The sequence below is a fragment of the Manduca sexta genome, chromosome 9, assembly GCF_014839805.1.
Source record: "Manduca sexta isolate Smith_Timp_Sample1 chromosome 9, JHU_Msex_v1.0, whole genome shotgun sequence".
Classification (NCBI taxonomy): domain Eukaryota; kingdom Metazoa; phylum Arthropoda; class Insecta; order Lepidoptera; family Sphingidae; genus Manduca; species Manduca sexta.
In genome coordinates this window covers 5033228-5058887 of record NC_051123.1, presented here as the reverse complement: position 1 = coordinate 5058887, position 25660 = coordinate 5033228, and the positions used below count along the sequence as shown (strand labels likewise).

Genomic DNA, 25660 nt, shown 5'->3' with positions numbered 1-25660 from the left:
TGACATCAAACATTGGGATGCGGTTTGTGGTTTTTGCCAATTTTATTGCCTTCTTGAGCTGCCTAATTGGACTAAGCAAAAATGACTAAGAAATACCTCAAAACCGTACCCTTGATTCTTTGTTCAATTTCATATCATTGATGTTTTTGTTACCCTTGTACTAATTAAATGGTTACTAAGGTAGAACATGTTTTCGCTTGCGCGTTGCCCGAGTCATCGTTTTAAATGTAGGTAACAACTTAATTCTTGGAATAAAACTTGCCATCTTTGATTTAGTCTCAAGATGGATCTCTTTCATCATCATCAGCCGCATCCAATGATGAACATGGGTTCACCCCAAAGATTTATAAACTGACCTATTGGAAGCGGCCCGCATCCAGCGACCTCCTGCAATTTTTATGTGGTCACCTGTCCATGTTTTTATAGGTATGTTTGTCTAACAAGTTTATTAAATATATATTGCATCGATGCTCCACTCCTATTGGTGATATCGTGTTGTTATATAGCATATAGCTTTTTTCCTCGAAAAATGGGCTATTCAAAATTAAAAGAATTGTTAAATTCGAACCAGTAGTTCCCGAGATAGCGCGTTGAAACTAACCAACTCTTCAGTTTTATATAATAGTATACACAAGAACTTCCAGACGAGTTTACATTAGAGACAACATTTCATAATTTTACACACATTCGACTCGCCGCAAATCTTGTAAGATTTTTTGCAGAAGTGGGCTTTCCGTGGTTGTTTTTCACAGTAAAAATTTTTGCGCAAGTTTCTTGCTAATCCAAACCTCGCTAATAATCAATTCGAATGGGAGAGCTACCTATGTTAAAGGTAAAAACGCATTCGATTCGTTAAAAACTATCAGAATTACAGATCTATCGAGGCAGTCTATACCTAAATACACATTTAAATACTTACCTACTCAATCTAAGACTAAGAATAGTGTACATGATCTAATCGCAACAAAGCCAACTAGCAAATCAACCTTTTAAAACTCCATACCTAATAGGCACTTGACTTGAATGATACGTTGAATCAAAGCAATGACCGCATCTAGGACATTGAAATGGAAATGTGGCCCGAGCACAAGGACGCGAAAAATTTCTTCACGACTCCCATTAATTCGTTCGACGGCAGTCCTTCGCTGTCCGGAGACAGAACAGCACGTATTGTTAGCGCAAAATGCGATACGCAATTCGCAAATTATAATCACATAAACATGAAACGGACGTGTGTCAGTGTTGTTATTTTAGGACTTTTTATATTATTTGTCGACTCCCAGTACGCCCAGTCGCCTTGTCCGTCTGTGTTTGAGTACCAGGCCGATGGGCCTGAAGTGTTTGGGGTGGTGCGGTTGAAGTCAAATGGGCCAGTGTCCTCCGTCCATCTTAGAATTAACTTCACAGTTGCAACGCATTTATTTTCTGTAAGTATAATACTTTATTATTAATGTAAAATATATAGATACTACCTATACATACCTATGACTAAATCGTAGATTTACCGTGTCTATATTGAATATGTTTGAAATATTACCTGGAAGACGCGAGGGACAGGTAACAGAACTTAAAAACAATTGAAATTTTTGTCTGTTCAAATGTTTGTTGGCATATTACGGTGAAATCGCCCAATGGAATCAAAATTTAATTGCTGAAAAACATTGAAAAGTAGTCTGTGTAACATATAGGGTAAACCGCAACAAATCACACGGCCTAAATAGATCACTCGGAGGAAACAGGCTACAAAGGGTCGAGTGTGATCTGTTACGGGGTGAATCGAGATGGTAATAATAGGCCGGAATAGAGCTAAATCCACGCGCAGGATAGGATTTCATAGACTTTATTGCCCACCTTGCCATCAAATCTATGAGGCATACTACGTACTTAATTCCTGCAAAAACTACAATCATTGGTAAATACACCTTTTTTAACTTTTGTAAAAAATAACAGAGTGACGTCACATTCCGGAATGTCTTGCGAGTATTTGACGTTAAATGATATTTGAGATGATTAATATTAATTATTATTATTCAATAGTTAATTAAAATAATAATCCAATTTGTACAAATTATTGATATAAAAAAATGCCCCAAGTGGTTTAACAGATTCTAATTATTCAAACAGCAACATTCCTTTTAATACGAATAAAATATTAAATATTAAAGTTTCTAATTAAATACTTTACTACGAAACATGTTTCGGGTTCGACATTTTGGGTATATTTTCTTACGTAAAATTTATGATACACCAAAGAGAAATTGAGGTCGCAAGGTTTGGTAACTCCAAGCGTGTAAAGGAAAACTTTTTAACAAAAAGTTAAACCGCCTTCAAAAACCATAAAATAATTAAACTTTACCTAAGTATATACTGGTTACCAATTTTGGAGTCGGTGACTAAAAGATTTTTACCACGTAAAAATTTTTGCGGGATAAATATGTGCGCGATAGCCTAATTGGTTGTGAAACGGACTGCCGAGACAAAAGTCCGCAGGTTCAAATTCCAAGAGCACACACCTCTGACATTTCTAAAAAATGATGTGTGTATTCTTTGTGAATTATCGCTTGCTTTAACGGTGAAGGAAAACATCGTGAGGAAACTTGCATACCTGAGAAATTCTCTATTAGGTATTTTCGAGGGTGTGTGAAGTCTATCAAGCCGCACTAGGGCAGCGTGGTGGACTAAGGCCTGTTCCCTCTCAGTAGTAGAGGAGGCCCGTGCCCAAGAGTGGGACAGTTTTTTTGGGATTAAAGTAGCATATAAAACTCAGGAGTAATGTATCTTCCTATTACGAAAAAAAAATCTGTTTAGTAGTTCTTAAGATTATTGCATTGAAACAGACAAACTCTTCAGCTTTATATAATGCTAGATATAGATTAGATGCTATGCTATATGATGCTATTAACGTGGTGGTTTTTATGCCTATCTGAAAAAAAAAGAGTCATTGTTTAGGGTTTATCTCTGATACCAAAAAACTATCAGTAACCTGTAGCATTCCATATAGAAGTGACCAGTAGCGTCAACGTTTCAAAACATGGACATGCTTTAAAACCTAGTTAGTAATAAACCATTGCACAGATTACCACTATAGCTTAGCAAATAGAGTTGAATTTATGTCAAATTTTGGCAAGGCGCGGGTTATGCCAATGGTTTAGACATCAAAATTTTGCCCGAATTAAAAAATAACAATTATAACAACAATAATTAAGCAGATGTTTATATTGTTAATTGTTTTTTGTAGTCATTTCAGTAGTTTAATTTCAATTAGGGCATAGGTTTAAGGAAGACAATCTAGTCTAAATGTAATTTAGTGCTTAAGTATTGTTTATAATGATTGTGTTCTGTGCTATGCCTTTTGTTAAAAAACAAAAAATGTGTGGTTCAAGCGAGTAATTCTTGTCCTTTTGGGTCCGTCATTAGACAATTATGCTGGATTTATTATGAGGCAAAATTCAGTACGTATCTACTTATTTACAGTTCTAAATTTGAAATTGGAATCAAATTTTAGATGCCACAGACTTATCACGTTCTGTCTCTTTTTGTCATATCTTTTATAATAGAGACCTAGGTACCTCTACAGATAAGTACGTAATTCCTAGAATGTTCCTCTTTTTCATTCCGTTTAATAAGTATCAGGAAAACGACATTTTTTGCAACCTCAGAATGTGCTAGGTGCAAAAACTTTAATACAGCTCCGTAATAAACAACACCGTCTCTTTCTTATAAATCCAATTTACTCTTTGTAAATAAACGGGAATCTATATTTTTTGCCATTTCTGAACATAGCAATGGGCAAATTTAATTTTATTATAAATGAGTCAGAAGACTGCCTCGGTGGCGTAGTTGTATTGCATGTCCGGTACAATAGCGCTCTGAGGTCCTGGGTTCGAATCCCGGGTCGGGCAAAGTGATATTTGGGTTTTTCTGCTCAGTATCAGCCCGGAGACTGGAATTTGTGCCCGATATGGTGATAGGCTCACCCCCTATCACATCATGGGACGGAACATACTTGGCGAAAAGTGGGTGCCCTAGTTGCGCCTCTGCATACCCCTTCGGGGATAAAATGCGTGATGTTATGTATGTATGTATGAGTCAGAAGTAAGTTATAATTACTTGGAAAAACAATATTTCAATATTACTTCGGATTTTTTAATTATTTTATTGCCAATTTCATAAAAAGAATCTATACTAATATATAAAGGTGAAAGGTTAGTTTGTGTGTTTGAACGCACTAATCTCAGGAACTATTAAACCGATTTAGCAATTTTTTACTAATAGTAAGCTACATTACTCCTAAGTACTATAGGGTACTTATATCCCGTGAAACATGGCCGGAGAGTCCATATAGCATGATTCCTGTCGGCTTCCCTTTCGTTATTTATGTGAAATAAAATTATAAGAACGATTTGAAGACTGTATATATGCAAGCACCTAAATGTTATGTTAGATTATCTTTCGAAAAACTTCACCCTTCGCCTTCTTCTTCAAGTGCCTTAGAGGCCGTTCAAGTATTACGTAACGCAATTTGGGGGGAGGGGGATTGTCCTGTAAAACGTTACGATGCGTTACAGGGGCGAGTGGGAGTCTTGTACAAAGCGTTATGTAACATTGGTTTTTGTATTTAAAAAAAAATAAAAAAATAAAAAAAAATAACGAAGGTATTTTTTAGCGACTTTCCGGTATTTTGCGTAAAATAATTGAGAATATTACAAAAAAAAAATCATCTTAGAGTAAAATAACTTTTGGAGGGGAGGCGGAGGCGTACAGGAAAACGTTATGGCGCGTTACGTTAAGGAAGTTAGTTAAAAATCTTTAAAAATTACGTTACGTAATACTTGAACGGCCCCTTATCGTTGTTGATGGTTAGCCGTCAGCTTCTTGTATTTCTTCTTTATTATTCACCCTTCATCACTGCCGGAAAAATATGAAGCTGGATTTTTATCCCGGAAAAAAATTTCGAGCAGGCGGCGCCGCGAACAAAAGCTAGTCTGGAATATAAACGATACTGTTCTAAAAGACTAGTGCAAAAAAGATCGGACACAACCATGAATTATAATGTGATAAGTAATCTATAGTAGCAAAAAGTTTGCTTTATTCAATCACTTAAATTCAGCATTATACATTATGTAATTTATGTTATTTAACTTTATGTCATTGTCCAACTGAGTTGTAAAGAGCGAGTACTTTAGTTAAGCGAATAAGCAAAAACATGCAAAAAAGAATCATTTTTTACTATAGTAACTTATGAAACCAATTTTGATTCTAAAACGCGTTAGGTAAATCAGTATTTACCTAACGCGTTTTAGAATCAAAATTGGTCAGTACCTTCCTATGTTGCACATATCGTGTTGAGTTTTTTGTTTTTTATAACTACTGGTTTAAAGTTTTTAATCATTACATATTTAATTTATAATTTATTTCAAAGTGATTGATAGCAAGTAGTCAAATATCTGCAATATTCTTTTTTAGCATATCTGGCAACTTTTGCATTTTGGTAAGCTTTAAAAATCCCCATAGCCATGTGATATAACTATGACTGCCAAAAATTAGTATTATATTTACACCACTTATTTTTCTCTACACACATAAAAACAAGAAAAATAATAGGATAAATAAAACACACGGTTTAACAATATTAGGCATGTAACGGATTTGTTGCATTATGTGTGGTAGAAGGGCTACCAGCTAAGTAAACATTGTTAAACAGTACTGATTTGGTACTTCAAAGGACATTGTCTATGGCGTAATACATTTTAATGAAGTCAATAGATTATAATAATATAAGCCCTGTAATATATACTGTTCCACTGTGGGGCACGGGCCTTCTCTACTACTGAGAGGGATTAGGCCTTAGTCCACCACGCTGGCCTAGTGCGAATTGGTAGACTTCACACACCCTCGAAAATATAATATAATAATAGAGAATTTCTCAGGTATGCAGGTTTCCTCATGATGTTTTCCTTCGCCGTTAAAGCAAGCGATAATTCACAAAGAATACACACATAAGTTTTTCAGAAAAGTCACAGGTGTGTGCCCTTGGGATTTGAACCTGCGGACATTCGTCTCGGCAGTCCGTTCCACAACCAACTAGGCTATCACCGCTTTTAAATGTCAATAGATTATTATGCGGTAGTAGGATCCATAGATAAAGTTATGAACAAAGCCTAGATTTACCAATTGTATAAAACCACGTGGGGTTTTTATAACTGAAAGAGGATACAGTGAATCATTTGCACGATAGTAAGATCTACGACAGTACTTAAATATTAGTCACAAAAACCAGCACTTAGAATTACAAAGCCATTACTATGCCTGTTTATTCACAATTTTCTGTCAATATCAAACATCGATACATATGTATTACGTCAATGATATCAAAATAATGCCTTTCAAAACATCAAAAATAAAGGTCGCAGGAAATCGGGCTCAGGCCGCTTCTTGTATTGCTAATCTTTTGAGGAGGCCCGTGTTCAGTAGTGGACACAGCCTCGAACTGATTAAAATGATAGTCCTCCAAACTGGAACATAATAATACTTACAAACTGCTTAATGTGTGACGATAGAAATCGACAATGCAGTGAATACTACTTAGTACCTAGTGGGACTTTTCCTCCAAACTGGAATATAATAATATTTACAAATTGCTTGTGGTGGGTGACAAAAATTTACAATGCAGTGGAGACTACCTAGAGGGACTCTTCAAGATAGACCCACCTAACAAAATTAAATAGATAAAAAGCAAAGCAAAATAAGCTTTCTTTTTTAGTCTTTGCAGCTTGCTTATCTGCCATATTCTATACAAGTAATACATCATTGGTGTAATTCCCCGAGATCTCCGCGCTGTTGGTGCTTAAGAAATAATGTTCTCTACACCTTGTACTTAGAACTCAGTGTCCTGTAAATGTTTTAAATGCATAGGTATAACGGAGTTTACAGGCGTGAATGCATTTTTTGTACCGTTAGTATAATTGCACGCAGTTGTGATAAATGTATGAGGAAAACACTTTGAAATGTTGTTTTGGCAGGTTTCATATCATTGTCATCTTTAAGTAAATGCCTAGTTGGGCGAACATAACCATAAAACACAGAAATTAGCTTAATTATTTAGTAAATCCATAAGCATTGGATAACATCTCGGTGATGACATTTTTGTGGTGGATATAATATTAAATTAAGACCAAAATGACGCTGATATGCTCGCAAATTACAATGCGGCTGACAAGCGGTCTCAATAACTTAACTTTTAACTGGAGTTCCTTATTTCAACTCGAGAGTAAAAGTTACGCCAACTGTTACTACTGTTCCATATCCTGTAATTCTAGTAAGTGCACGCGTCGAAGTGTTTTATTTTTGTCTTAAGTACTAGTAATGTTAGGTTTAAAAGATATTTTTAAATTCTTTTTATGTTTTAAATTAAGTATAATTATTTTAAACATTTGATTTTTAGGTAAGCAATTTAAATAAAATACTGCATAGGTGATTGTAACAATGATTAATAGCTCTATGTCTACTCAATACTCAACCTGCGGCCCGCCGGGACTTTTTGATTAGCCCACTTGAAGTTCCTATGCTCCGTTCTATTTTAAATTTCGCGCCTATAAGAGAACTAGTGATTCGGGGGTCGAAGCTAAAAGACAAAAAACTAGCTAGTATTAAAAAGAAATGAAAGTATCTATAGTTTTTTCAATCTTCTTCTCATCAATAAAGTAAATACATCGTTTACCTTTGATTTACGTTTTATTTATGACGTAATAATTTCTCGCTTGCGGCCCAGGATCCCATGACAGAAACGTTTTTTGGCCCTAGTAAAAAAAGGTTGAGTATGGCTGCTCTATATTCATCTGTGACATAAAACGAAAAGCACCAATGACATTAATCATATTCAACCGTCCGATAGATAGCTTGACTTCACGGATAAGGTAGTCTTATCTATCTTAGTTTATAGAAACACAGATAAATACCAAATCTAGTGTTTTTTTATTTGATTTAAGCTATTTGTAATGTGTCGCTTAGATATTTAGAGTGTTTGTTAGTGCTCTGGAATTAAAAGTAAATATATTCCATGGAGTAAGCGATATTAAACTCTCTGTTATATCGTAATAACCTTTCAAACCCTTTTTATTATGATAGTCATTTAGAATTTTATTTCGGGATAGAAAAACGAACATGAGTCCTAACTTTGGCAGAGGCAAAAGATTTAATGCGTAAAAAATCAAACAAGATAAACACAGAAAATAAATTATGAGGTTATAAATTTGTTCAATAATTTTTATTATTGTTAAATATTTACTCGATGATTTAGCTCTTAATTCTTGTTTCACAACCGGCAATCATTGTACCTTTTTTGAACATGCTTGACGAATCTCTGTGTTAACTTTATAATTAAATATACATTACTTGTATTTTTATTACATCTGCTTGTAATGAGCAAGTTAGTCACCTGATATTAGTAACAAACTATATTATGCTGCAAAGACAAACATACATTGGTGATTCTGTATATATCGCTTTTTCTGGTGGTAGGATATATTTTATATCCGCTCGGATAGCGACCACCGTACACAGGGTGTTAAAACCCACCACATAAGCAAACTAAGTGTGTCGCGTTCCAGAATGAGCCTGTGTATATCCGCTTCCAACATACATAACATAACATCACGCATTTTATCCCCGAAGGGGTATGCAGAGGCGCAACTAGGGCACCCACTTTTCGCCAAGTATGTTCCGTCCCATGATGTGATAGGGGGCGAGCCTATCGCCATATCGGGCACAAATTCCAGACTCCGGGCTGATACTGAGCAGAAAAACCCAAATATCACTTTGCTCGAGCCGGGATTCGAACCCAGGACCTCAGAGCGCTATTGTACCGGACGTGCAATACAACTACGCCACCGAGGCAGTCCAACAGGCTGGCATAATTGTGTCAACTGCCGAGGGTCAGAACTGAATTATCCCTCGTCAATCGGCATTCTATTGGACCGACTCCACTTACCATCAGGTGCATTGGCGTCACTAAGATACGCGTACAAAAAAAAATATTTGCTAAAAAAAATCTACAGGCCCTACTAAATATATCAAAATATTACTAAACTCGTAGGAGAGTTGAACTAAATCAACCTTTAAAATCGGATAACGAATGATCGTTTAAGCGTATAATAAATAATATGTACAGAAATAAAGTATCAAAATTGAATAAATATTAAGTAGCTTGTGGCAAAAACATCTGTTACAGATAAACTATGTTTGCCTGACACCAATAAATTTGATCAGTTTTATGCAAAACGTAATATTGTACCTAACCATCTTTCGAAGTCTTATCTTGGATTTTTTATTCCATTTTGTTTATAAAATAATTGACGAATAAAGAAAACAATGCAGAATATTAGTGTTAATAATAGTGTAAACTTAACCAAACTGTTTAAAAAGTAAAAAGAACTGTTTAAAAAGTAAAGATAAAAGTAAAAGTACATTTTAATCTTAGATTCATGTTTTTTTTTTATCACGGCAATGGACAATTGAAATTAGTAGAATTTATTTAAGGCGATACCTCAAGGTCCATTTTCATACATTTTGTTTCACCTTTAATCTGGGTAACTAAACAAGTATTGGCAAGTAAAGAATTTAAATTCACGTCTAGTTAGTGATTAGTCATGGATATTTCGGCCTTTAAAATTTCGTCATATTAAATTTTAAAGGCCGAAATATCCATGATTATTAATTATTTTTACGTTTTTCTTTCAACTGCGAGAACTAATCACTAACTAGACGTGAATTTAAATTCTTTACTTGCCAATACTTGTTTAGTTACCCAGATTAAAGGTGAAACAAAATGTATGAAAATGGACCTTGAGGTATCGCCTTAAGATTTTTTATGACAAGAAATTAATCTATGGAGTGGCTATATGTTTTATTATATTAAAATGAAATAATTATTATGTTAATATTATATTGACTGCCCTCTATTAGTCTGTTTTGTCCGTATTTTTTTTAATCAATAAAATAACTGTGAAATTCAAACTCCAAATATTTCCTAGTGCTGCAACATTCTTTTAGCGAAAGAATTTTTTTTATTGTTTTTGATGTTTCAGAAGACATTCGCATATAAACCAACCTACATCGTAAGAATTTTCAAATTGTTTGCAGTTCCAGAAACCATCCACATTTAAACAAACCTTATATGTTTATCTTATTATAATCGAATAATTATTGCTATTCTAATATCTAAATTGCGCAAGATGGGATATCTGATACAATTAACCTTTATAAAAATTCAAGTATTTTGTCATCTTTTAGTTTTTTTATTTAAGTTTTGCAAATAATTACTTACGTCCGTAGATACTTTGATTTAAAATTAGGCACCGCTCACGTTGCTAATGATTTTAATGACAGCAAACAAGATGGAAAATGGCGACAACATCGACCACACAGCCCTTTTTTTTAGGGGGGAAGAACGCGTTATCGCTACCACTTAATGATCAATGGATCGGTTATGTTGTTTTCACCGGTCTTACGGCCCAGTGTCGTCACTATAATAAGCTATAAACATACTTATATAATATTCTGATTTATACAACGATGCCAGTTTCTTAAAAGTTGAATCAAGTAAATTGCTAAAAAATATTTTTTTTGTAAGGATTGTGCAACAACTAGACAGCATCTGCGCGGCGCCTTAGGAATCGTTAAAAAAAGTTACATTCAGCTACCAATGTAGCCATGTCCAATGCACTCAAAATATTTTGATTATCATTGTATGGGACAAAATATCAAATCAAGACGTTTATTTTGCTTTTTGGAAATATAATGTAAAAATAAATACGAAAAATGGTGTAATTTACTATATGTACCTAACAGATAAGAAAATTAGTAACTTTTTAAAATGCCAAGTATGGTATTCTAAAGAGATTAAAAAAAATAACACACCTTTGGCACACACCTCTTGTGCCTAATTAAAACCGTGTTTTAAGAATCATCACTTGAGTGAGAAGTTATGTCCGACAAAACGGCTGATACTTGTAACTTTTTAAAACTTTTTTATGTCATAATAAAATAAACAGTTCGGAGAAATGATTTCTTTTTTAAATCTGACTTCATCCGGCTGATAAGTTTTAAATACGGCATGTTTTTTGTCCCAAGTTTATTTGCGCGTAACATACTTTCCTGACTAACCACATTGGTAACTTTTATCATAAGAAGTTAAGGAGTTTTTGCACAGTCCATAAGTGCTACTTTCACAGCGAAAACGAACACTCGCAGTGCGGAAAAAATAATCACTTTAGTGTTTCCATTTTTCACCTATTTCCCACTTTGGCGAAAAGTGCCCTGGTGGTACCTCTGCCTGCCCATTCGGAGAGTGATGTGTCTTTTGTTTTGTTTCCATTTTTTTACCAATTGCAGTTGCGATCTTAGGGAGAGGCGCAGCGGGCCGCCCGGGCCTTCACGCTTACAGGGGCCTCGCCCTATGCCTTGGAATACCTTCCAAGTTCTTATATGTGAATCTGTCAAAACCGGGAACGTTAGTTTTGCCCAAGGGACCTTAAGTACCTGTTTTTTTTTTTGCTTTCGTCTAGTGCCTTGTATCGGTTAATGTTACCACTGCGAGTTTGTCCTACAGTTTAAAGTTGCGTGTCGTCCAGGAACACTAAAATATGCTTATTCCACTTTAAACACATGTTTTTTAAAACCGATTCTCATGAATTCTCTAGCCTCATGAATGTACACGTGAGTCCACAGGAGTTGTGATAATTTTTTTTACAGGCCGGCGTTCTGCGAGCAAAAAAGTAATTTGAGCAATAAATTATGAGTATTCATGAATATGAATTTAAACATAACACGTTACTGGGTTTTTAGCAAATTGTTCTAATTCTTGCGTACTATAGGACTTTCGAATGGTTTTGGTAAAAACCCGTTTGGGGATTCAAATATTGTCGTTCCTGAACATTAAACTAGTTTTAAAGTGATCAAATTAAATACATTATTAATTGTGATATGAATATTAAAGTTTTCATTTAGGCATAATGTTACTGTGTCCGGCAAAGACATTCCTCAACATTATAGATTATTATTTGTCTATCGCATCGTATCGTCTTCGGTATTTACTCATAATAAGTGTCTAGGTATTTACCACCCATAGAGTAAACGATGTTATTTGTACTAATATTATAAAGCTCAAGAGATTATTTGTTTGAACGCGCTAATCTCAGGAACTACTTACCCGATTTGGATTTCTTTGTCTAATAGGAAGCTACATCAGTCTGATTGCTATAGGCTACTTTATCCCGGTTTCACACGCAGGAGGCGGCGCAGGCTGAAGCTAGTATGTAACATAACTACACAGTTACAATATATTTGCATTTTCAACTGTACTTACCTACCACCCTAAGGCCATTCTTGTACGCTCCGTCTCCACACCGAACACACGCCCATGTGGGACATTTGTCGCGGCCCTAGACATAGAGTTAGGTGGGTATACCTCATGGCTGCGAATTCACGTTGAAGCCTATAGGGGCTCGCGAAGATTTCCTGGCCTTCTCCCCTCTTCCCATCCGCAGAGGTTTCCTCATTCTTCCCCCACACTTCCTTCCCAACCATCCCCTCCCAACTTTCAGGGGCCTACACTTGCTAAGCCGGGGGATTCCAGTATCCCGTTCGCGGACTTGACTACGGGGTCCGAAACACAAAAGAAAAACTATACTTACCTATTTAATGAGAAGTTGGAATTTGTGCTTTCGGGCACATTCATTGTTGGTGTCGAATAGATCCCCTTTGTATTGAAGCCAGATGGATGTCTTCTTATGTAAACAATTCCTTAGAGCACATTTTAAAGTCTGTATTAGATCTGTGTTCCGTTCGAATTGATTTTTATTAAAATATTAAAAAGTGCATTTTCAAAATTTTTGTACTTAGATTAATGAATTTGTTATTTAATCTGCAAGTTAAAAATACTGAGAACTGGTTCTTAGTCAGCCAAAAATACATTTGCACTATAATTATTTTTAAATCGTCCGCCGTTTGGGTAGAACTTGGGTACATCATACTTTCCATTGTCAAACAAAGGCAGATTAAAAAGTCTTTGAACCCTACGAGCCTGAAAAAATACGGCACTTACTTTTTGTTCCTTTTTTTAACTAATGATCGTTAACAACCACGAAAAAATGTTCCAAAAAGAACCACAAAAGAAAACCCCAAATCATTATTCTTAAAGGGCACGGTGTCAAAACAATTTGATTAGTTCTTTTGAAACCTCTGTCGTTAATTTGATTGGAAGGGTCAAAATCGCGTGTGAAGGATGCTAAATGATTTGATGGATATAAATCGTTAGATATAGAAAATAACTTTAGACTTCCGAATGAAAGTGAATGTACCCAAATACAGATCAACTTTAAGATGTTAACAATAATATCGTGTTTGGTTTGATATTTTATTATTGTGGTTAGAATAAAATCCTTGACAGTCAACCATCCAAAATAGGTACTAAGCAAAATACATTCTAGAGTATTAGTAGGTATTACAAAAGCCGAAGAGGTCGTAATAAAACAGTTGTCAGATAACTTATAAAACACTTTAAAAGTAACTGAAGAGGTCTCACAAAATTGGCTTTCGTTTGGCATGAAATATACCACATTTAGCTTATCAAGCAATTTGAAAGTAAGAAAAAAGTTGATTGTTGGAACAAAGATAGAAAATTAAAAACACAAAACCCTACATAACATAAACAATTATTGCACCAACAATTTCCTTTCCTTAAAAATCTCTCTAAACATTAAGACCCGTATCGATTAGTAACGTTGTATTTTTGGCAAAGTTGACAGTGTATGCGTCGCACCTAAGTTTACTGGGTGTGTTTTTGTTGAAACTCTACAAGTAGAGTCAATTTAACCTAAAGAATTTGTTACGCGCCGCTATCCTAGCCAATGACATCGGGCGTTTCCGGAAGTATTCGGCTGCGCGGGCAGGCTGGCAGAGGAGAAGATATGTCACGCGGCGACTATTCTATGCTTGTCATTGTTCTGAGCTATTCTATTATTATTCTCTCTGGCTGGACGTTGTCAAAAGAATGTCTAAAATTGTATTCAGTAATTATTTTTCTAATATAATGTTTACTGTAAAAAGAGCGTTTAACAAATTACTAGGGCATTTGCAATTATTTTCAATCATTACCAATTCTACTAGAATACTAATCTGTTAAAAGTGCAAGTTTTTATTGAAATAAATATAGTAAATTACAGTTTCTTTACGGAAGCTTGCCATTCCCGACAACTATAAAATCTAGCAGAATAAGACGACAAAAATAATTGCTATATGAAAGTAGATACAAGGTCTTGAACTTTAATGTTAACTAGTTTTCCTACTATAGCTCTCTTTAAATACCTTTGTTGTGGCATAAAAATGCCAAAATGATACAAGGAAGTATTTTTTTATTGGGGTACTGGCCCCGGCACGTAAGAGGTATTGTCCCGGCAATTAGTCATACTAATTCATCCGAAGGCGTTAATGTTATTTGTATTCAGGTAGCTTTATAGGAATTTAACATTTCTCACAAGATGTCGCGGTTGTTATCATTAGAAGGCTATGGAATATACACTAACCCCATTATTCATAGACGTTTTTTATCTAAGGACAGAGCAAAGCTGTGATAACAAGTCTGTTTCTCATTGAGATACAACAATATAAGCCAAACACAAGGGCCCTATGTCTACGCACTGCGAAGGCTGCCATGCCGTCAGCACTGAGAAACAGACTTGTTTTCGCAGCTTTGCTCCGTCCTTAGATAAAAAAGTCTATGAATATGGGCGTTAATTGTTAGGTGACAATTATTTTAAACTAGCTGGCCCGACAAACGTCCCGTCTTAACTATGAATTTGCAGCGCGCATTCTGTCAATGGCTGACAGTTACTTCAAACAATTGACAGTTATAAAATTAATATTTTCTTTAAGTTTTCTTAAATTTTCTAATTTTCCGCGCAATTTTTTCTTCCATAAGAACCTTGTCCTGACAATAACAAACACTACAAAAAAAAATTGTGAAATCGGTCCAGCCGTTCACGCCTGATGGCGTGACCAAGGGAAATAGGGATTCATTTATATATATAGATAAATTCTCCCGCTCTTTATTCCACGCCAATGTCAGACTAAGACCGGCGCAAAATATATTTGGTATGGAGATGGTTTGAGACCCTGGAGGAAAATAGCTCAATTTCTATCTCTGGAAAATGTATAACGGGATTTTATACCTGAATACTCTATCACGCGCGTGAATTCGCGGGCAAAAGCTATTACTTATAATACAAGGATGTTTCAAATTAAGTACCTTTTATTTACTTTATATTTTATTTGCAAAATTATTTTAATGGTGACGTGATATTTATATCGAAAACAATACATATCCATGAAATCTCCTTCATCCGATGGTTTCTTCTTTTTAAAAATGAACACAGATTATTTATTCTTGTTTCTTAGTACCTATATACTAAGCCCACCGGTTCAACAATTTAGGAGTTCAGTGACATACAAAGTACACACGTATATCGTATCGTATATATCCGGAAATAAAAAATACAGCTATCTGCAAAATTATTTTTAGATATTCCTGATTGTAGCTAGATACGTATCTAGGTACAGTCAGTTTAATAATAAATTAGAATAATAGATTCCAACTTTATCCTAGAAGGTTTAGAGAATGGCAACTAACGCTCACTAGATATTACCACTTTTCTGGATCTATGATTATGTGTTCAATGATATGATAGGGTCCAACCTATCGCTATATCCCCTGAGGTAATTCTTGCGCGCTCAGTCTCAATACCGAATGCATGTCCATGCACGGAGGTGTTTTACTTGTTGGAGACTTAATGAAACCACATAGTACAGGAACGACTTTATTATGGGCGTGACATTGGACATGACAGGAACGAAACAGGAAAGTGGTAACGACAGTGTTGCAGTCTATTGAGGCATAATCATAGACTAACTTTATTTATTGTTTATGTGACAGAAAGGACCTTGAACGCGGCCCAAAGCATACAGTTCAGTGTGTTTTAACTACACATTAAGGCCTATGAGGGCTTGCGAACATTTCCTGGCCTCTTCTCCGCCCATTCTAGAAGGTTCCTTTTCCATCCCCCATACTTCTCTTCCCCAGATCTTCCCGCCCTACTTTCATCGAAGGCCCTGCAGTTGCTAAGCCGGGGGATTTCAGTATCCCATTAGCAGGTTTTCCTCGGTGTTAACTGCGGGGTCTGGTAATAAAAAATAAAAGCCATCGCTGTATCAAGCAAAAAGTTAAGGAATCTAGAGACGGACAATTGAAATAATCGTTTTAGTGAAACATGTCATAAGTTTTAGTTGGCTTACTTAGGTATTACCCCTGAGCTTCGCGGTTGGGAACTCTTAGACTAATATTAGACGATTATAAACTCGGAATGCTAAACAAAATAGACACAGCGTTACTGAGTCTATGCAAACATACAGTGAGCACATAATTATTGTACAGTCAGACAGAAAAGTAACTGAAGAAATTCAAACTTCAAAAACGCTTCTACACATTAATTTTAATTGAAATATATATTATATCTGACAGAAAGTTAACCCTATGAAATTTATTTTAGTGGAAAATAAACGGTTGTTGATAAGGACACAAAAGTTTGAAATTTTAAATTTGTTCAACTACTTTTCTAGCTGACTGTATGTACTACATGACTACCGCAAAGGCAAATAGTATCTACCTATAATAGTCTTCAATAGCGATATTATGTTGGAACTTGCTTGCCTTTTCATCCGTTTTTATTAAACAATCACGAACTCAATCTTTAATCCAATTCCGACAATGGACCAATCAGATTAACTAATTTATAGGCATGTTTAAAAAAACATTTGTTCTGATTGGTCCATTTTTGTGATAGATTAAAAAAGCGATTAAGATCTTTTATTGAAAATGGTGGTTAGTAAGTAAACGTATTCTATAAACTTTGATTTGTATTTAGAACAAGATTTTTGAAAAACGAACGGCAGGCGTAAAAGAGGTTCCACGACCTCAAACAGCCACGATATTAAAAATTAACATGATTGACGGCGTACAATCCGGACATATCGAAACTAGTTTTTAAAGACGATTCAAATTTGGCAATAATTACATAAATAAGCCAAGAATTTTGTTAACTTGTTTAACGTCACGTTTCATTCTATGACTGCTACTGATTCTCACGTGTTAATAACATAGTAATTCGTAGTTTCCTTAATGGGTACCAATTTCCATAATACACAGTTTATTGCCCGCTGACATCAAATTAGAACGTTTGACAAATTAGACGTTCAGCCTATAAAAAAAAATATATCTTTAAGTATATTGAACGGCGATAGCTTAGTTGGGTGTGAAACGGACTGCCGTGACGAATTTCCGCAGAATCAAATACCAAGGGCATACACCTCAGACTTTTCTAAAATTATGTGTGTATCTTGTGTGAATTATCACTTACTTTAACGGTGAAGGAAAACATCGTGAGGAAACCTGCATACCTGAGAAATTCTCTTTAGGAATTTTGAGGGTGAATGAAGTTTACTAATCCGTAGTAGGCTAGCGTGTTGGACTAAGGCCTAATCCCTAAGTAGGTAATAGAGGAGACCCGTGCACAACAGTGGGACAGCATGTAATACAGGGCTATTATGTTATTATATTATATAATTTTAATCATACTTAATATAAAAGACGCTGATTAGAAATTACATAATGTTTAATTTTACTCACTGAATAATATGTCGAATATTGACGTCATCAATGTTTTGATGCAAGTTTCTGGTTTAGATGTTACTAAAAATATTTCCGAGGTTGTGTCATAATTTATTATGTATTCCGGTATCACTACGTGCGAAACAGTTTGTAATAAGCATAAAATATTTATAAGCTCACTTCTTTGTTTGCAACGTAATATTCGAAATTCAAACCGGGAAATTCAAACAGAAATGATTTTTATAGACTTCAAAGGCAAATGAGTAGACAACCCACCTGTGATAAAAATGTTAGAGATCCGCAAAAACTATTTATCTTTAGGGCTGATCAAAATAGATAAGTACTCTTGTATTTTGTTAAAAAAACCGGATAAGTGTGAGTTGTACTCGCGCGATGAGGGTTCCGCACAAACTTGGAGGTAGGGTATATGCGTACTATAAGTACATAATATGATTTGGTACGATTATAATATGTATTATAAGAATGTAGGCCTATTACACGGAGACACGGCTTACACGGAGAGATTTGATAGATGATAAAATTATCACATAAAGTAGCATTAATAATAACCAGTTTCATGTATAAAATGCCGGTACCGCTTAAATATTTTGTTTCGAGCCTCCTCGCAACACCGAAAAACCGTCCGAAATTAGCTGAACACACCTTACGATCTTACTCCGTAACCGATCTTACCAGAATGTACCGTAAGGGCTCCTTTTGAGGTACGGAACCTTAAAAATAAATGTTACGAAGTAGATGCAATAAATATGGTTCTTACCCTTTGGTGTGGTCAATGTGAGTTATATTTCTCATAACTTTATTCGTCTGGTTTATCTCAAGATCCAATATCACGGAAGCTTAAATAAACAAGTTTATACAAAACCATTTAGATTTTTTGCGGATCGTAATTTCAAGTTATTTAATACTTTTTTTTGAAAATTGTTTTTTATTTAGCAAAACTTGTGGACATTGATGAATTAAGTAAAATTATACGTTATAGCACTCAATTTATATTACTTAAATATTATTTTGTGTTATTTATTGAAATTGAATGCAACATTAATCTTTGAAGATTGAATTGTTATGCGGCACAGACATAAAAAAATACAAATTATTTTTAACTACGCCATCGTGAGCTCTTCCGTCATCAGACATTAGAAATCCATTGTTGAACATAGGCCTCTCCTAAAGACTTCCGGACCAACCTGTCAGAAGCAGCGTGCAGGTATTTCTGTGACCTTTATAAGTTTGTCTATCTACATTGCAGGTGGACAGGTGAACTCCTTAGATTTAAATTAATATAATTGTTTAAAAGGATTTAAAATTATACAAACACGCCATGTGACGAAGTAAAGTAATTTTATTACTAAGAAAATCAAAAGTATAGTTTTTTGTTTTATATCACATTCCAATTTATAAATCACAGTTTGCAAAGATCACTGCAATCAATAAAGATCATCTCCCTTATCAGATCATGGAATGGACATAAACTCAGCAGAATTAATGAGCATTACCAATCCATAAGTTGGACCTCCAACAACCCTTTCGGGATAAAGTCGTCAATCTTATATTGGTTGGTTGGTCCTATATCCGATTTCAATAAATTATAAATCATTCACGTACAATTTCGATTTTTTTTTTGGTTTGATTTACTCCTTAAGGAGAAGGCAAAGGCTCTCAGCCATACAGCCTAGGTACAAGTTCGAATGAAAATCGGTCTAAAGATTTTTTTTTTTTATTTTACACGTATGAGATCGTGAGTGAACCAGTATGGATATTTTTTACTACATGTGCGTTTTGATGGAATTGTTTTTTTTTTATTACTTTATGCAAGACATCATATTAGAAACCATGTTATTAGTGGTGGCACATCCCTTGAATTCTATTTCCCAGTTTACTGAATCAAATAGTTGAGTTTTTTTATAGTCCGCAGAAAAGTCTGATTTTGTATGCTTCAGGGGATAGTGTTAATCTTTATTAATTTTTAGATTAAACTCAAGCGAAGGATGCAATAGGTCTTCATTAATTAAACTGTTAATTGGGTGTATAAGGTTTGTAATGGTTTGAATAAACGATCAATTTTAATTTTGGATTCGAACTAGGAACAAACCAATCAAAAGTTATTTTTAATCGTGTCAAAGAAAACTGATCTGATTGTTCCATTATTTAAAAATAGCCGTTAGAGGATATGTGTTAGACAATAAGCAGGCCTTATACGATAGGTATTTTATTTTCGTTTATTTATGTAAATTTGAATATTACACGCCAATTTATTAATGTTCAAAAATACTGTAATTAAAGGCTTTGCGTTGAGAATATGTGGTTATTTGCAGGTGTTTTTTTTGCCAAACAAATAAAATAAATTATCAAACATCCTTTGCTTTGTTAGGTTGAAAATCATTTGTCACAGAACGAACCCGTTCTATACCAATATTCGAATGTGCACTGATCAATAATTTTCAATGTAGGTCATATAATATAGATAAATGCGATTTTGTGAAAATGTAAGATTTGAATGAATTTGGCACACAGAGTACATATTTCCTGGGATCTTACAAAAGAGGCTTTTCTATTATCGTTAATGCTAAAGGAAATAAAAAAAATATGACTGTATAATCTTAAAAAAATATATAAACGTAGCGATACCCTTAATCGATGGCATATCTCATTCTCACATTTTTTGTTTTCTATTACCGTTGACTATTATAGAAAGGAATCTTATCTTACTCCTATAAATTATTATTGATTATTTTATTTTAGTACTTAATTTTTATTACGAGAAAGATATTTCATGCGTAAAACATATTCATAAAATATTTTCTCTTTTCAGAGTTATGTCGGTAGAATAGAACCTATCGGCAATGAGCGAGCACTTCTCAACTTCAACCGAGGCGAGCCACTCACGTACCGGGTTCACTTCCCGGTGATGTCCCCGTTGCCGCGACTGACTCACTTGATCGTCAATGGCAACGTGTTATGCTATGGGTCTGGAGGTAATAGGATAGTTTCTACGTTTTATTTTATACATTATTTTTTAAATTAGTCTTCTGCGAGTTCATGATTGCTTGAAAAATACAGCCGTCATTCATACTAGAAATATTGTTGTGAGCAAAGTGTGGAGGCGTGATGGAGTTATCGCGCTATCTCTTTCTCACGTAGGCAGCGTCATGGCCACACGGTGACGTCACAGTTTGCTTTGACTGTTATTTGCTAAATTTTGGACAAACTTACTAAATGGGCCATTTTATTATGGTATGAAATACTCTTTAACTGTCTGTACCTGCGGCGGCGTCGTGTGACGGATCGGCTACTTCCCTACAATAGGGTTGAGGAGGCCGATGGCTGGCACATGAGTCGCACTCATGAACGGGTGCTGCCTGTGTGGACTGTTGGGCCCATTTCGCTTACTATTTATAATTGCTAGGGGTAGTAAGAGGAAATAATTATATGCTTATAATTATAAAAACAAATCAAGATTCCTGAGAGGGTTGTTCACTGTTATGAATATTTAAAATTAATTTATTCCTTATTTTACGAGCATAAAAATGAACTACTCTAAACAACAATAAAAAAAACCAATTGTATTTTTTTTCCTCACTTTATCATGTACTGTAAACTGATTTTGAAAAGAGCAACACCAGAGTTCCATGCCCGTTCTTCTCTGGTGAGACCTGCTTTCCGAACTGGTGGTAGAGTTAATATTGACGGAATCTAAATAATGTACATTTTATGGATTCAAATAAATTATTTCATTTAAGCATAATTTAATTTATTACAGATATACCAGGCCCAAATCAATACGTGACAACGATAAGTCTGGAACACATGCTGTTCTTGAAATCTGGTGGCAGTACCGGCTTCAACAATTTCAACTATCCGACCAAGATCCCCGAAGCGATGGTACACTTCGTCGGCGAGTTTGGGAACAACGCTCAATTGTACACCATTAATGATATAGACAACAATTCGTGGAATACAAGTGAGTGCTGAGATTATTTTTAAAATTTAGGTTGTCTTTTTTTCGGGCCGTAATATGAGGAAGATAGAGAAATTGGTCTTTGTTGGAGCCAAAGAACAGTATTTGGTAAAACTAAATTCCAAGGAAAAATATCAAATTCCAGCCCTCACATTTAATTTGAATGATTATAAGAGAAATTGCAATATCAATCATTCCAGATTACTACTCCCACGACGTGCCAAACAGCACTCGCCCTACTCCAACTTACGTGCAGCAGACACCGCCACCAGCACATGAGCCAGATTATAATTACTACTACCAGGAGCCTACTACACAGATACCGCTGCAGAGGCCGCGACAACCACCACCCGCGCCGCCGCCACCGCCGCAAGTCATGTAAGCTTGACTAAGTAGTATATTTATACATATAGCATAAAACAAACTGCTAGAAGACATGTTATTCGCTTTGTAAGGTGGTCAATTATCATTACACATATCTTCATAACTATGAATAGATAAGAAGATTATGAAATGGTTATTTATACAAAGAACATTTCTTTTTTAGATCAACCCCAACCAGAACCCAAGAGATATCTCCAACAACGCCTGTTCAATGCGGCGTCATAGCTGGAGGCAATGAACGAGTCCCTCTCATATTCAACGGGCAGTCGTACTCGCGGGGTGACTGGCCGTGGCTTGTCGCTCTTTATAGAAGAAAGGAAGGCAGCTTGACCTTCATCTGTTCTGGAACTTTAGTCTCAGATCGACATGTTGTTACTGGTATATTTTTATTTGCTACAAAATTTAAATTTAACGTTTATTTAGTAACACCTTATGCACATGATCAGTCAGAATTGACAGTTTGTAAAGATTCGCGTTAAATAAATTCCGCTATATACATGGTTTACCCTTGAAGTTTGAAGGTATGTGTACACTACAATTTAAAATACAGTTCTAAAATTTATTAAATTATTTAACTTCCAGCTGCTCACTGCATGCAACAAAAGAGCAAAATATCGACGATTAAAGACATTGTAGTCAAAGTAGGAGTATACAATTTGGAAGATTGGGGAGATGACATCAGTGTTACTAGGACGCTCACTTCCGCTAACATACACGAATCGTATAACGCTGCAACCTTAGAGAGTGAGTTAGTTATTATTTCGTCATATATAAACCGGCTTTTCAATTTTATGGTTGGATTTACTTATAATTTATTTAATAATTTCCACCTTCAAAGAGGATCTTTTATGTTTCACAATATGTAGAAATATTTAATTTATTTTTATTATATTTCTGATGGAAATGTGGTATACGTTTTAAGTACTTACATAGAGCCCATAAAATAGAAAATTCAATAAAACGGCTATTATTAGAATTCCTTCTAAATAATTTTTTTTTGTCGAATTATGGTCAATTTGCATAAATAATTCATTTATTTAAGGATTTTTATATGTATTATATATATAGTTATATATATATTATATATATAGTTTTTAACATTTTTATGACTATAACATGGCTTTAGTTATGTTTCATTAGAAAACTGTTTTTTATGACTACGATCATTTTCAGATGATATCTTAGTGGTAACATTTGAGAAAAAAGTTGAATTTAACACTTATATCCGGCCTGCGTGTCTCTGGAATGGAAATACCGATCTAACCAGGATCGTTGGAGCTTCTGGTGTGGTTAGTATTTGAGTGAAATAATTGTAATATTCTTACAAATTGAAAGTCATTAATAACATATTCTAAAATAAAACAGGTCTAGATTACAGTAAACCTAAAGCTATATTATTTTTTATACGGGTTTGGCAATGTGACCTCACTACACTTGATACTAAGTGACGTATGGTCCAGATATAGTGTCTAGATGATTATCCCTCGCCAGTCATGCCACTCGTATGACAATTGTGCCAGCACGGTCGTTACTGGATATAAATAGTCTGGAAGGGACACAGCAATTAGAACCACTATGGCGGGTTTTACATCTTGTCTATGAATGCCGATATCCGAGAGTAAAGAAATGTCCTAACACCAGCAAATTACAATTAGGGGTTTATGAAATCTGTTCTAGTAACAGAAGCCTCATATTATTGCCTAGTATATCGCGCTGTAGGTATCGTATTTGCAAATATTTCCCAGTGACTAATTCTTGCTAAATTCATATTACGTAATCCGTAGCAACGTCAGAGTGTTTATAATAGATTAAAAATAAAATAATTGAATACAATTAAACCAATAATATACCTAATATGTTCTCGACCTTCCTAGATAATTAAATATTCCGATCCTTAAACTTTTGTTTCAAATCAAAAACACAAAAGTCGTCAAACAGGTATAAATGTATAAAAGAATAATTAACAGGATGTCTTCTCCGTTCTAATTTTGCAAAATGTATAAACACAATATAATATATTCTGTAAAATATTAATTAATTTGAAACTGTTTATCGGTGAAATAAAAAGATTTTTTTAATGCTTTTAGGTGGCTGGTTGGGGTACCAGTGAGTTAGGCCCGAGCGGTCAAGGGGAACCACGTATGGTTCGAATCCCAGTTGTGAGCACGGCGCAGTGCAGAGCGAGCAAACCAGAGTTCCACAAATTAACTTCTGCTAAGACGCTATGTGCAGGTACGTACCTACTTTATACCTACAACACTGATTGAATATAAAATTATGCTATTAAAAAAGGAATTGAAAAAACATTCCATTATTTATTATCTTTGATTAATGGTAAAGATATGTCTGCTATTTTTTGCTAGGTGTCAATACAATTACTACTAACAAAAGATATTTATTAACTTGTTTGTTTTTTTTCCTCATCAAAATATGTTTTTTTTTTTGTTTTTAAACATAATAATATTAAAAGTTGTTTATATTGAAGGATTACTTTGCACGCTATTTATTTTTATATATTTTTATGCGTATCACTCCGTGCTCTATTCCATCTAGTGATTTAAATTCTAACGCATGTTATTATTATCTACAGGTGATCGCAAAGGCTCAGGTCCATGCACCGGGGATTCCGGAGGAGGTCTTTATATTCTGGATGGAGGACGTTGGAGAATTCGCGGAGTGGTCTCCCTTTCTCTTCGACCTCAAAACGGAGATAACACTTGTAACTTAAATGAGTACATTGTCTTCACAGACACAGCACAGTATCTTCCCTGGATGAGAAATATAATGTCGAAAAACTTGTATGATTAATTAATGACTGATATAAACTTATAGAACAAGAAAAGGTACTTATTATTAGCGCAGGAGGCATAATAGGATATAAGTATACTTATTCATCTTCAGAGACTGGACGACAATAAATTAGTGTTAAGATGGAAAATGGTTTTATTTTTTTAATTATTTATAAAGTTGCATATTGGGTACAATAAACATTACAGTTCAAGAATGTTTGCCTACGAATTTTGCGGTACTATCCTCATTCGTTATTACCTGTTCAAAGGAACGGATGTACATACATGTACTGGATGATGGGAATCGTGAGGGGTACTGTAATAAGCATCGACTCCTTTGCCTAATAGCAACATATATAAGCTGGGGATCCAGAAAGCCTGTTTTCGAATCTCTGAAGCGGTAGACAAGATGCCTACTTATCTTAAATCATTAAGGGAAATATAAAACACGAAAACGTACCTATCCATCAAACCAAACCGATACCTAACGTTAGCGTTGACGATTGTAAAAAGACATCTTGTCTGTAGCCCAAGGTTGGACAATAATTTCTATGAAACACAGTTTGTCTGTGGCTGGATCCTCAAGAGAGAGTTGACTTCAGGCAAGCGGCTTTTCATAAAACACTAAGCCATATCCTTTTTGCAACATGTATACGAAAGTGTGGTAGGTACGTCAAATCCATCGTAAAGGACTTTCTTATCTTATCTTGGTCCATAAAATCTAAAAACTCATGAAAAAGTGCGAATTTCTAACAATTTTAAAAAACGAAATATGGGAAGTATAGCTATATA

The 25660-nt window shown here is 34.8% G+C and overlaps 1 protein-coding gene across 1 annotated transcript; it reads left to right on the top strand.

Moving 5' to 3' along the window:
* Positions 1-1052: 1052 nt before the first annotated feature.
* On the top strand, positions 1053-25017 carry LOC115443305 (serine protease gd). The gene is made up of 9 exons (XM_030168661.2): positions 1053-1427; positions 20550-20712; positions 21498-21698; positions 21896-22073; positions 22243-22457; positions 22662-22823; positions 23253-23368; positions 24167-24311; positions 24670-25017. Exons 1-9 carry the CDS (start codon positions 1068-1070, stop codon positions 24885-24887), a joined length of 1758 nt encoding a protein of 585 aa, XP_030024521.2. The 5' UTR covers positions 1053-1067; the 3' UTR covers positions 24888-25017.
* The last annotated feature ends 643 nt before the right edge of the window (positions 25018-25660 follow it).